The sequence below is a fragment of the Metopolophium dirhodum genome, chromosome 2, assembly GCF_019925205.1.
Source record: "Metopolophium dirhodum isolate CAU chromosome 2, ASM1992520v1, whole genome shotgun sequence".
NCBI lineage: Eukaryota > Metazoa > Arthropoda > Insecta > Hemiptera > Aphididae > Metopolophium > Metopolophium dirhodum.
In genome coordinates this window covers 17,452,195-17,467,300 of record NC_083561.1, presented here as the reverse complement: position 1 = coordinate 17,467,300, position 15,106 = coordinate 17,452,195, and the positions used below count along the sequence as shown (strand labels likewise).

The 15,106-nt window shown below is 27.2% G+C and overlaps 1 protein-coding gene across 3 annotated transcripts; it reads right to left on the bottom strand.

The window, feature by feature from the left end:
* Positions 1 to 2,952: 2,952 nt before the first annotated feature.
* LOC132938650 (pre-mRNA-processing factor 40 homolog B) lies at positions 2,953 to 13,410 on the bottom strand. Of its 3 annotated transcripts, XM_061005600.1 has the most exons (19): positions 13,046 to 13,410; positions 12,772 to 12,970; positions 11,280 to 11,334; positions 9,802 to 9,928; positions 9,594 to 9,742; positions 9,460 to 9,521; positions 7,994 to 8,181; positions 7,653 to 7,913; positions 6,325 to 6,553; positions 5,629 to 5,762; positions 5,447 to 5,561; positions 5,250 to 5,362; positions 5,085 to 5,192; positions 4,817 to 5,011; positions 4,454 to 4,498; positions 4,132 to 4,206; positions 3,967 to 4,071; positions 3,724 to 3,873; positions 2,953 to 3,598 (listed from the first exon to the last, which is right to left on the bottom strand). In XM_061005600.1, the coding sequence occupies exons 1-19, from the start codon at positions 13,046 to 13,048 to the stop codon at positions 3,464 to 3,466; spliced, it is 2,448 nt and encodes an 815-aa protein (XP_060861583.1). In that variant the 5' UTR covers positions 13,049 to 13,410; the 3' UTR covers positions 2,953 to 3,463. The 3 variants fall into 3 exon arrangements, with proteins under 3 accessions (XP_060861583.1, XP_060861584.1, XP_060861585.1); XM_061005601.1 differs by lacking the exon at positions 4,454 to 4,498 and having other exon boundaries at positions 13,046 to 13,408; XM_061005602.1 differs by lacking the exons at positions 4,132 to 4,206; positions 4,454 to 4,498 and having other exon boundaries at positions 13,046 to 13,399.
* Between the last annotated feature and the right edge of the window lie 1,696 nt (positions 13,411 to 15,106).

Here is a 15,106-nt window from a genome sequence, read left to right as displayed (position 1 = left end):
TTTGTAATCTGGTATTTCGCCCAATCATATATTTGGAGCTCCATCTGTTGTGATACTACAAAGTTTTTCCCAGGACAGTTTTCAATACAATTCATTTTTTCAAAAATATCAGCTCTTTTTGTAGTTCCAGAAATACATTCTAATGAAGCAAGTTCTTCTGTTATATTATATTATGTATCTATTCCTCATGAAATATTAATAAATAATAACTGTGCAGTATCTGAAAAATCAGTGCTTTCGTCCAAAGCTAGAGAAAAAAATTTAAACGTTTTCTATTTTATTTGTAACTGCGTCATTAAATCACCTCCGATGTATTCTACCCGCCTAGTAATAGTGTTTCGAGATCAACTTATATTCTCGAATACAGACATTTTTTCTGGAATAATTTCTTTTACACTTACTAAGATACATTTTTAAACAAATTCACCATCACTAAAACTTTTATTTTCGCGAGATATCTGGTTAGGTTCTTCATAACTTGCTCGAATGATTTCCTCCTTACCTCTATTATGTTTTTCAAATACATTTCCAACTCGTTCATTTTTGAAATTTTGTTTGAATTTTTCTAACAAAGAAATTCTAAGATTCCCTAAAAATATAAATCTAAGCATTTATTTCTACATTTACTTAGCGAAATACCTAAATACTTTCTTCAAGAAAATAAAAAAATTATGATAAATATGTACTTTTAAAATAATTGACGTATTTGCTTTGATGTTTACTTTCATAATGTCTTTTAATATTAAATTCTTTAAAGACAGCGACGGTTTTGTAGCATATCAAACACATGGCTTTATTACAATACCTACTACTCAATAAAAAAATAACTGAGACTACAATTATCATTGAAAACACGGCATTCGGAATCAATTTTGAGCTTTTTATTTTTTGCAAACAAAAATGTTAACCTTCCAGTTTCTAATGACGAAAACAAACTAGCAACTAACGTGGAAATATTCAGTACTTTAAACACATACAATTAGAGTGATAAATTCGATAAGTGAACAAAGATAATATTATATCAGATAAATTAATATACAATAGATATACCTGATGTCCTAATAAATCAACTGTACATACTACATAGTACATTTTATCGAAAATTAAAAAAAAAACCGTGAAGTACCTATATACGGCCCGCAGTATAAATATAAATTTCTAATGTGGCCCGCAAGTTGAAAAAGTTTTGGACTTGCCCTAGACATTAATAGTTGCCTGCCCAGAGAGAGGAACCGCCTGTGGTCGAGATTCGAACGTGGCCAGTCCGTCCCCCATATATTTATTTTATTTGTATTCTTTCTGTAAGCACATTCTAATTAAATTTTCTTGAAAATGTTAATTATTTAATTATTTATAAAAATAAGAATACAATTTGAAGTCGTAACCAGAAAAATCACTTGTTTTCAAAACTTTAAAATAATAAATAGGTAAGTAATTAAAATTCTAGGTGATGTAAGTTTATTAATTATACATTTATATGACGTAATTCCATGTCATCGATCCATAATCGTTAAAAAACCCTGCGTACAATGACATAAGATACACCTGTATAAACCTTATAAACTTAAAATATATATTTGTTTCATAACATATTACCTAGGTACTTAAAAATAAAGACAACTTATTTAAATGTAATATTTTTAAATTCTTAAATAATGAACTAATATAATATCATGTTATTAATCAGTAACTTTCTTATTTTATCGTAGTTCAAAAAACGAATAATAGTATATAAGTGCTTGAAATATTCAATAAATATTTATTTTATGCACACAATGGCATTTTCAAGTGCAATGTTTACCGGAAAAATTAATTCAATTTACTGTATTAATAATAGTAAAATAAATAAATTTAATAGCAATAAATATATTTTAATATGCATATTATTTACTATTTAGTAACAAAAAAGCAGGCAGACCATCTTCGCTTAGAATAATTTTTTGAATTCATATCCAACACATCCATTAAAATTATAAACTCAACACCTACTGTCCAGCAGGTACCAGAGCAGCACCTACCAACCCACTTGCCGCATTTATTTCAGTAGAATTGGTCAAAACCGTTGGTCTCAACAATAAGGGAAAAAATTATAATTAACTATTATGATTTACATACTTTTTACAAATAGTACACATAAAAAAGGAAAATAATTATTGTTAAAATAGTAGTTTTTACTAACCAATAGTTAAACTACTAATATATGATACTTTAAAAAATAAATTGCTATTTATTAGTCATTTGATATATTCATTAAATTATTTTTAGTAGGTATTTGATAAAAAGTGAAGATGAATTTAAAAAAAAAAATATTTCAACTAGGTACCTTTTGGCTCATGTAAAGTAGGGATAAAATTGAGTCCTTAACAATTTAAAATAAAATAAATTAGTGCGGGTAATTTCTTAAAATAATTTTTTTCAACCATTAATAGGTTATTATTCATTTATCACTTTACGAAGTTAGATAATATAGGACACCAACTTGAGGCCCAGATGTACTGCAAGTTGCAACCCTGCTGAATCTGGCAATGATTTGAATGCTATGCTATGCTCAATGTGTTGAATAAACCATATTCGTATTGGTTCAAAAAGAATTTAAAATGTCCACTTACAACTCATAAGTGATTATTTATAAATTTTTCCATTTGGCTACAGGATCCTCTAATATTGAAAAATATCCAAGGGCCCTTGGCAATTGCTGGGTGGGCCAGACCGACACTTTACCTACTTGCAAAACCAACTGTAAATATAAGATGCACTACCATCATCATGAGGTACCTGACACTAAACAAATTTGAGGTGTTCTGACTCCTGAGTGCAACCTGTTATAAATTTGTACCTTTTGTATAGCACGAGTGTGTTTAGTCCTATTAGAAAATTATACTGAATAATGAATGTATTAATAATTATAATTATGCGTCATACAGCCAAAACTATTAAAGACAAAATCGCACAGACAGTAAAAAAAATATATATTATGTACAATTTATTAAAATATATGGAATTTTTACAATAACGGCGGCAGAAACCACATTTTATTTTAACTTTGATAATAACTGAGCCCAACTACAACTCATTTACAGTCAATAAGTACTTGCAGTGAACTGATGCGTGAAGTAGTACCATAGCCAGCCTATAATAGACAATGTTACACGGGTATTTAATATTAAACATTTTAAAAAAAATGTAAAATAAAATAGAATAGTTAATAAAAAAAAATTTATCTTTCGAGTTCATCAACACATTTTCATATTATGATTTATTTTATTTTATCATATTTATACAACAACCATTTCTATATAGTAAATATACATAAAATGGTTATTGGTTACGGCAAATTTAAAAACTTGCAATCGATTATACATAGAAATGTTTTCCATCATTATAATTTATTCAGGAAATAAATTATAATATTAAAACGTAAAACATATTATTAATGTAACTATGTACAACAAAATAAATTGATTTAGTTCATTTCATCATGCAACTGAGCAAGCAATGCTTTTCGTTTAGCTTCTAAATCGTCATCACTCAATTCGGCCGATTTGGAATTTTTCTTATTTTTCACATCTTCTAAATCAGATCTCCTCAGACTCGACGACTGCAAAATGGCAATAAAAACAAACCAATAGGATCATAAATGAATACAGGGTTTGTGATTTTACATAATATAATTATTGTATACTTTGCATGCACTATTCAGTTTAATATAAATTTAATATCTACCCTAGAACGAGATCGGGTGACAGGACTTTCTGAATGTTTCTTTTTTTTCGATTTCTTATTTTTTCGCCTTCGGTTTTCACTATCGCTTATGACATCAGGCGAATCCTCTTTGGTCTTTTTTCTATACTTATATTCAGAATCAGTGGATTCCTAGATATTTTTATTTACCACAAATATTATTATTATTCTCATATACACACAGTAGGTTGGTCTGTCAGAAAACACATTTTATTTTTAACCTACCAATGACTTTGATCGAGATTTCTTTTTATGTTTTTTATTTTTCTTTGATTTTTTCATTTTAGAATGATGATGATTACAAACTTCTTCTGTATCAAGTATGAATTCCTGAATAATATATGAAAGTTATTACATACACCACATACATTTATCAAGAAATTCACTTACATGATCAAATTCGTGTTTATTTAAATAATCAGTACTATATACATCTAAACATGTATATTTTTTAATTAAGTTTCTCTAAAAAAATTATAGAATAAAAAAATTTTTGTTATCAAACAATGATATTATATTATACTTTGATGATTATAAATATGCATACATATAGAGTATGTTACAGTGTTAAGACATAAAGATTTCGATTAGTGTAGACTATTATGGAAAAATCTATTCACTATTCAAAAAAGTACAAAACACCATATTATATATCCTCATATAAATATACATACATATAAGTTTAATTTAATTTTAATTAAAACATTGTTACCTTAAATATTTTGTTTAACTTTCTTTGTACATTCTTAAAACAAATCTAGAAGTTAGGAAGGTTTTAAAAATAATTTTGTTCAATATTTATCACATTAAGTTCAATTATTTAGTAAGTACCCATTATTATTCAATTCCAAAATAAAAAAAGTAATACTTTTATCAAGTTTTAAAAATAAAATTGAATTAAAATCTGGTTTATATACAAAATAGTTAACAGAAGTAGATGTAAATAAAATATTTAAATTTTAAATTGTTTTATTATTATAAGATACATTAAATTGCTTTTAAACACATTTATTTTACCAATATAACAGTTTAATTATATCAAAATTAAAAATATATATTACAACGTGGACATTACCTTAAAAATACGAAGTCTTTCAGATTCTAAAGTTATGGCTTGGAAGGCTTGGTGGTTCTCAATTTGTCCACGTACATCATCCCAATTAGATTTATAGTCCACATCCATTTCTTTAAGCAACGAACGGAATGATGTTTCTAATTTCCGCTGTCTCCTATTTTCTTCCCGTAATCTTTCTCTTTCTCTTGCTTCAGCCTATTAAAAATTTAAGAATAATAAATATTAAATAGTGAACAAATAAAATTAAAATAAGCAACTTTTCAATTACTTTTTCAACAAAACCATTATAAGCCAATTTCACATTGCCAGCATCCAAAGTTTCTGATTGTTTATCCAAGCAAACTACTCGAGCAAATTCTTCAAATGTAGTATTTACCTAAAGCAGGGAAGACAATTGTAGTAAAAACCCTAAACTGTTTAAATAATAACTTACATCAACTATATATGAGTGTTCCTTGAGTATTTCTTTAATAATTTTTTTTTCTTCATGAAATCTGGATTTCAAATCTTCCACGTAGAATTTAAAAAGATCTAAAGCTGTGGAACCTATACATTTAAAATATAAATTAGAATTAACATTAAAATATTACAATTACACATTAATGCACTATTAACAAAATTAAATATTACCAGGTTGACCAAGAAGAGCTGAAAATCTAACATCTGTACTTATAATAGGATATAACTCTTTCCATAATGACACTGATGTTAATTTGCTTTGTTGATGGAGTTCTTCCAAAAACATCTAATTCACAATAATTATGCAATAAATACATTTAATTAATATAAACAAATTCCGTTAAAATACGTACACCAAAGTTATCACGGTTTTTGCGCTCTTGTTGTTTTCTTCTTCTTCTTTCTCTTTCTTTATCATGTTCTTCTTCTTTTTCTAATTCTCTGATATGATCTTGGAATACTGTAAGAGCATCTTCTTTCTCCATGCCTATAAATCAAAATTAACTGTATATTTAATAATAATATCATTTTTTTCTTATATAATATTAGAGCATGATAGGCTATCCTCATTATATTATCTATTAAGTGGTTCAACATTGTGATTTCTGTATGAAATCTACCATAAATTAAGCTCTAACTGAACATTTTGAATAACAGCATTACATTTTGTGTGAAAACCATTAATTTAATTTTGTCTATCTTTTTTTAGTTAATATTTTAAAGACTCACAGTTCAAAATTTAACTAACAGAACCACTGTTAAGTTCAAGATGATAATGATTAAAATCATTTAAATTTCTGTAATTTCAATCTAAATCAATTTAATTAATTGATAGGGTTAATCTGTGAAATGGTTGATTCAAGCTTCAAACTATCAATACAATCAAATATTATATTATATATTATTATACTATATTACCATGTCTACCATGCTAGCCATAGCTGCTGGCAGATCACAGTAGTAGTTGTATATCAGTGATATCACTTATGACAGATACTGAACCTAATTATTAAAGAAATTATTCTAAATTAATATAGTTAAAGCTTTACCTAATAACTTTGGATCATTAACAAAATTTTGATTGTTAAGAAGCATTTCTTGAACTTGATACCAAGTTGTTGTATGATCAACTAGTGTCATAGAATCCAATACTGCTGCTAATTGTTTCATGTTACGTTTTTTTTGTAACTTAGATTCTTCTTTTTCTCTTTTGGCTAAATTAAACATGACATCATCATATACATCACGGCGATCAATTTCAGACACATTCCTCCATATCTTAAATAAACACATAAATATCATATAAATATTAAATAAAATAATAATATATATTTTGTAAAAATGTTGTATCAAAAAATAAGTATTTAATTTCAAAAATAAAACTGCATCTATAACATTCAATTTTAAAAGTTTATTTTATCATCAATATTTTTAAGAGCCAATGACTAACAAAATATAGTAATCTAGTGTTGTAATATCTCTTGAACAAATTGGTTATCAGTTATCACATAACTATACAGTATGTACAGCAGAGGAGTAATTTGGGCTTGAACATGGGGGGGGAAGATCAATACTTTGTCATAAAAACCTTATAAGTAACATAACAACTTCAAAATGTCATCCTTTTTTATGCAAATTCTTTTACTTAAACTGTGTAGTTTGGTTTTTGAGATATTTAGTTATGTTTGACGAATTAAAAATATTTTTTGATTTGTTATGAAAAACCCTACCGTGTAGGCCTATGATTTACATGCATAATTTAATGTTGAAAATATGTTACTAAAATGCAAAAATGTAAATAATGTATAATGCCTTCAAATGCCGACCATGATTTCTAAAGTAGGTTATGTATCGCTCATGTTGGAAGTTAAATTATCTGACCATATACTGTGAAACCTTAAACCTACAGTGATTGTAGGTAAAATTGTGATATATCCGCAACTATAGTAAAAGTTCCTTTTATTTTAGCTTGTGCTAACATCTGTATGTTGTTTCCTTAATTTCAAAGTTCAAACTGTTCAAGATTTTTTTTAACCGCGTGTCTGTGTTCGAGGCGATTTCTTAGTTTTAGATTTTAAATCAACATACAATTTACCATGTTGGTAGTTGTTAAAATCAAATTTTATAAAATACCTCGATACTTGTTGTATTTACTAAAAACTACATTAAAATACTGTAATTAACTAATTTTGTAGTAAGTTGTTATGAGTAACACATTTATACTAACTATGTTAATTTATATAATATATTTTAATCCTAAGTTACACTATTTTAAATGGTTAAAATTGTATTTGTAAAAAATATCTCATTGTATAAAATTAGGGTAAATTAGTAGAATCTACGTACTGTAGATCATTCTTTAACATGATATACTTACATCTAAATGCTCAAATTTTTCTTCTAGTCTGTAGTACTTTGTCTTAGACGTGACATCTTCATTTTTCATAAAAAACTTTTCTAGATCCTCTTTAGCTTTTTTAGCTTTTAATCGATGTTCATCTTTTTCGTCTTTTTGTCTTTGTGTTTTATATGCATTAAAAAGTTGCCTTTTTTCATTTAACTTCTTTACTTGTGGATAAAGTGGATCACGACTAATAACTTTTACAGTTTGATCCCATGAGGCATTGCTTGGAATATTCTACAATTCAGAAAAAGAAATAAAAACATTTGAAATTTTATTTATCGATATTTTTTATATTTTAATCACTTAATTTGTACCTTTTTCTTAAGAAGTTCTTTGAACGCATCAATTAATTCTTGTTTATTTTTCAAAATTGGTACTTCTTGTGCTTGGAATTTAGATTTGAATCCTTTACTAGATACATTATTGGCAGGTCTATTTTCATCAGGAACAGCTATAGAAGCTAAAGTAGCTGCCATTGCTTGATCCATAGCTGATCCAGAATCTTAAAAATAGATAAATCATTAATTTCTAATTATGCCAATTAATTTTTTTTAAATTTTTATATTTTTTAACCGTATACGTCACAATTTTTATTTAGTTTTATACATATTTTATATGTATAGATAGGTATACACAATTTGTTTCTACTTGAAAAATGTGAATGCCAGATTAATATTGAACACTATAAACAAACTATATAATTTAAAACTATAGTCTATTCCACGAACGAATAACCAGTCTGCCGACAGATTCTTGTCAGGGCTGCACATCCCCCACCAACTTCCCTGTGAAATCGTGATCACATGGTTCTCAATGCACCAATCAAATCATTTGTGATGCGCGAAAAGTGATTATTCTCTCGTGGAATTGACTATAACATTGAAATTGAAGTACGCATTTTGTTTCAATAATAGTTATACATTATAATTGAATGATGATTAAAAATTAATTTAAATTAAAAGATATTGAATTCCCTCCATTTAATCCTATGTTTTTAATAGGTTATACATACAATTTTTTTAATACTTTATAATAAAATGTACATACAGTTTACATATATTGGTATATATATTATATAGTTAATATTTTCATACATATAACGTCATAAAAGTATATATAATATATTGAATTTTATAATTTATTATTAAATTATTATTTAGTATACTATACATTAATTTATTGTATATTAATACATGATTACATGTACAATTGCTACAATGCTTATTGACATTTGGATATGTTTGGAATGCATTTGATATTACTTCGGATAATAAAAGACTTGTATAATCAAGGTTATACTGTATATTGGAAACCCAAGAGTGACATTTATTACGTCACAATTTTAAGATTGTTTTACAGTTGATTTTAAAATTATAATACTGAATAAAGCTTCATGTAGACCATTCATAAACAACTGATTTGTGCTAAAAAAAACCTTTTGATCTTCATTTCTCATTCAAAAAAAGTTAAAACATTTAATATTTAATTGATATAATAAGTGCAATATTAAATGAAATTTTAAGCTTAAAATGTAAGAAATAATAAGAAAAATGATTATGAAATTTCTTTGAATATTTTTTTTTTTAAATTTAAATTAAGATTATTTATTTTAGCTTTAAAATTACTTCTCAGGAGTTAATGATTGATCTGCATGAACTTGTTTTTCTTAAGATACGCGAGAAATAACGAAAACATATCTTAGTGTGCCATCTTCTAATGAAAAAAAAAATAGAATATAAATTGTATTCAAATTATATTAATTTGTATCATTAATCATTACCTATTGAATCCATTCCTCTATCAATTGGAATTTCCAAGGACTGCTGTATTAGAGGAGCTTGACTAAAACCATTAAAGTATTAAATATGTATACATCACATTTGAATCAGTAATAGAAATAATTATTATTTATACATTATTCCCTGTTCAGAGGCAATTTTCATTTTTAACTCTTCTAATTCAGGTGGTACGGTCCAACTTGCTTCTTTTGTATTAATGTTATGATAGTATGTAGCACCAGTATCTGATTTGTATTCCTTCCATGGGCATTGATCTAATAGTAGCTAAAATAATGATATACAAATTAATAATATTGATAACTAGAAGAATAAGGTTCACTAACCTCTGTTTTTGTTTTTAACTCATCTGGTTTTTCCCAAGAGCTTTGTTTGGTTCCTGCATTATAATAATATGATCTGTCATCTGGAGCCTTATGTTCAGTCCAATCACTTGTAGGTTTAGTTTCATCACTATACAAATTCACACACATTAATATACATAGAAAAACTATATAATAATATCCTGTAAGAATTCTGAATATTATATTATATTAAATATTAATATTTATCACCAAATTTAAGCTCATCATTAATAGGATGAATAATATATGACATATAAAATAAATAATTCATAGTAAAAAATAATGAATTAACTTAAATAAACTTAATATTTCATAAGATAAAATAAATTATTTTGTATACCATGCTACTAAAATATGTTTAGTTTGAATAAAACTAAGAAATACCACTTACCCAAAACTCATTTAATATCATTCACCCAAACAGTAATTTGATTTATTTAAAATATTCTATTTATATTAATTAATTAAAATAATGTTATAAACACAAATTGTTTAAAAGTAATAATGATTTATTGTTCAATTATGATAACTCTTACCAATCGTAGTCCTATTCTCTCGGGTGTCACCACCAATCTTAGATACTGTAGTACTGACATTCAGCAAAATCAATAGGAATCGTGTGTGGCCTAATATCAAAGTTTATCATATTTAAAGTGTAGAATGTTAAGGGCCAGTTATCAATATACATGCATACATAAAACGAAAATTAACAGAATTCAATGTCTAGTAAAAATTTATTTATTTTGGTAAACAAAAAATGTTATTATTAAACCTACAATAAAAATCAAAAACATAACATAGAAAAATAACTAAATTAATATTATTTTCAATATTATTGAGTGTTTGTCTTATAATGGTAATAATATTCAAAATATTTGTTATTATATACTTTTAAACATTATTTGAATTAAATAAAGTTTATAATTAGATTCATAGTATATAAACAAGGATATAAACTACGAGTAAAAATGTCAATACAATACTTAAACTTTGAATAACCAAGTTTATTATTTATATAGCAATTTACACCAACAATAATCACTTTTTCATAAACAAATATTAAATTGTAATTTGAGCTTTTTAACTATTTGTTATAAAAGGCCAGAAGAAGAATGTAGCGCTCCTTAAAAAAAAATAGTCGAGGGAAGGACAATGAACATAAATTATTAATTAGTATGTATGAGTCAACCAGTAGTAAATGATAGAACATCTATTTTCACAAATTTAATTTGAAGTTTTAATACATTAAACATTATATTTAATTTCTATTATAAAAAAGATGACAGTAATTGCGAGATTGTACGATTCAACTATTTTTTTTAGCTTACTAAATTTTGCAACCGTTTAATACATATATAGACTTAAAAAATATATTTATCTAGTATGTTATGCTAATTATAATTAAGTATGGTCACTAGATAAGATTATAAACTAACACTTTTATGGAAAACTGTACTCACTTTGATGGTAGTGAAATGGATTTGTTAAAAGATACTGGAGCTCCAACAATTTCGCCTAAAAACAAAAATAAGTTATCTATAGTTACAACTTAAAAACTTACTAATATAACTTTTAAAAATAAATACATTTTATATTAATTTTCATTTTAAATAAACAATAATTTGTACATTATAGAGATTACCTACTATACAAGGGCTTTTAACATATTTCAGCAGCCGACCACTTAAAATTTTTTTTTTAAATCTCGCGCATACAAAGTAAAAACATTTATTTCAAAAATTCAGTTTTTTATTCTTATAACATACAATTTTAAACATGGTTTTTAATTTTAAATTACAAAATAAGGTTCAATTTTAAAATGAATGTATTATTATTATTCTAATAGGATCATGAATGAACTTTTTTGGAAACTCTGTTTTTTACTAACAGGCATTTTCAATAATACAGTGAAAGTATATAACATTATAACATAGGTATAATATATATAATTTTCTATATAAGTACTACATAGAATGTTTTGTAACAACAATCAATTTGTGCCTTGGATAGTAATTAGCCAAGTTTTTCAGTTACCTCTAACTTTTCTACACTATATTAATATTAATCTATTTTATACTTTGTTATAACTGATATTTTACGTAAATTTGTTAGTTGCTGTTTAGTATAAGATATATATTATAATAAGTAGAAATATAATAATATATATTTATTATGTTTTTTAGGAACACAACCGAATTTAGACTAACAGACAACAGCCAATAGGTATACAATAGACCCACCACATACATTTTTATATATATATTATCATAGGTAGTAGGTTAGTAGACCCACAACAAATTTAAAAATTATTATATGAGTGACCAATGTATTCAATAGGTACTCTAAATGATAACATTTTAAAATTGATCTAATACTGTACTTAAGTAAAAAAAGACCTTGTCAAAAAATAAATAAAATATGTATACTCTTTAAACCTAAAATGTGTTCACAGACTGAGGTAGAAAACATTTGTATTAGGTATAATAAATATAAATTATTAAAATAAGTTGTATAATATGAACTTGTATATAATAAATCTAGATTCTATGTAGATATGTAACGCACAAGAAGACTTCCTAAGCTTTATTACTCAGCTCTATACTGTATTAATTGTAGTATCATGTATAGACTATACATGATACTACAATTAAAATATGTACCTAGCAAAGGATAATGCGTAAATATATAAAATAATAACAAACAATATCAAATAATTTATGAATTATAAGTGATGTAAGCTCATGTATATGAATAAAATTGCATATCCCAATTACGAGAATACAGAAAACTAAAAACTAAAAAACATAATATGTTATCTGTTGAAAATGTACAGAGTTTATACTTTATAACTACTTGGGTACAATTGTATTATAAGAAATATTATTTAGAAATGTCTGCAGATACCTAGTAATATTCTCATAAGCAAAATGTGTATATTTAATCAATGTTAACCTGGCAAGTTCATGTTGAACGGAGGCATGAACGGTGGTGGTATGCCTGGCGGTCCAATGCCCATCGGTGCCGCAGCCATAAAGCCGGGAGGTATGGCACCTGGCGTAAAGCCCATCTGAGTTGATGGGGGGAATGCTGGTGGCGGTATCATCGGAGGGGCTATACGGGTGTTCAGTGGAGGTCCGGAGCTCGGCGAAGCCTGAAACCAAAAACAATGCAGAGAATTAACATGGGTCACTGTCGGTGAACGAAGATCTTCAGGTCAAACACTCACCATTGCTACGACTACGATTTCCGGCGATACATCAATACAACAGCAAGTGGAGCATCAGGCGACGATGTTGGACTCTCAGGCGAACAGCATAGGGGATCGGGCGAACTGAGATAGTTGACTAAGGACGAAAACGACGGAGCGAAACATTAAGCAAACAACGACTTACACAAGTACAGCGATTATTTCGATATTAATAATGTTGAACTGTTGAAGTTTATCCGTTTAGAGGTCCGGGAAGAGTTTTGTGTGTTATGTTGTTGGTGGACACTGGACAGTGGACACACAAATGAAGTTAGCAACGGATGCACACAGACGGATGGGTCGCGGCGGCGCAGACCGGCATCCTCGTTCTCACGATAAAATAATATTACCACTACCGTAGTTCCAAAGATATTCGACAGCCTGCAGGCTGCAGCAGCTGCACTCCCCGTCCACTAACACAGCAAAATGCCACTAGTCGTGATAACAATCAGCATGATTTTCGGGAGGTTCGACCATAGATAATAATATCACGACCACTGTCACGATTTTAAGGATAGATAATAGAAGAATGGATAGGCGGCCTATCATAGGAACAATTTTTTTTATAGTAGTATTTCTATATAGTGAATTATACAGACTGTATAGAAGACGTATATAATTATTGTGATCATAGGCCATGCAACCTTATCACTTATTAATTGGAAAATTATTTGAGGTTATATTAAGAGGCAATAGATAGATAAGATTTTAATATTATCAATTCATCACAGAACAAAACAATGGATGTTATCTATTTTAATTTTTATATTTGAACATAACCCAACAAAATCGCCACTTGTAAGAGTGAGAGACAGTCTTTCTCTCTTCCCCATTAAAGATGGCGACCAATTGCGTTGTAACGTTATTTTAAGTTCAAATTTGGACGAAATTACATATCAAATAAGTAACAAAGGATAACAACTTAAGTTATTTTTTTCGTAATTTTATAATATTATCGGCTACCGTATGAATAATAATTAATAACTATACTTATAAATATAATATAAAATATCATAGACTGACAAATTGTCACCGCTCAGAATCGTTTTTCGTATACAATTATGTTATATGAAATTATATCATTAAATTCAAAGTTAATACCATCCATTACAGTGACCACTTGTAACCTACTGCTGTACAGCAGATCGACACCTGCTTACCCGCTTTCTCACATAAGTAGGTATAGTTATATTGTTTTTTTTTACTTCACGATAAGCCCGTACCAACTACCAATATTTTAAGTAAGGTGCCTGACTGCCTAGTTCTTATACCTATATACAGACATATAATACAGGTGGTAACCTTTGATTATAAATACTAGTACTATTATAATCAATGTCATAACATAGGTAGGCTATTATAATAGGGTGCCTACATACAAATTACAAATAAAAGATTATTACTAAGTACTAATTTTTTATTAAGTACTTATTAGTAATTAGTAGTAACATACAGGGCCGGTGCAAGGGCAGTGCAACCGGTTCCCCTGCACAGGGCCCCGCGGAAGCTGAGCTCACTCCGAAAAAGCAAATCATCACTAATAAAATATTATAATTTCATAAAAGATAATATTTTTCAAACTACAGTTGAAATAATAATTCGGTGACATCCGTACGGTTATAATATATTGTGTAGGTAATCTGACTTCTATTAAAAATATAATTTTATACATCAATAAAAATTTAAAAAATCTCAAATATTTTTAACAATATTTAGTATTTACGATACATTGAAGACGATAAACAATGTAAATCGTAATTAGGTACTGAAGTACTTAAACAATAAACGGTCTAAAACTAAATTAATATGAAACCATAGGCGTTCGCGTAAAGTTTCAGTCCATTTTAATAAAATAAATTAATAACCTAATATAGTATAAGCTTACCCTACACAGTACACCTAATTGGTATTTAACTCGTAAATCTCTTTGTTTATTTTTAGATTCTGATTTCTGAATGAAGCGAAGTTTATTGTTTATCTATAGTCAATAGACACTATATTCGAGTAGCAAACTTTGTCCAAAAGTTACGTTCGGTCACT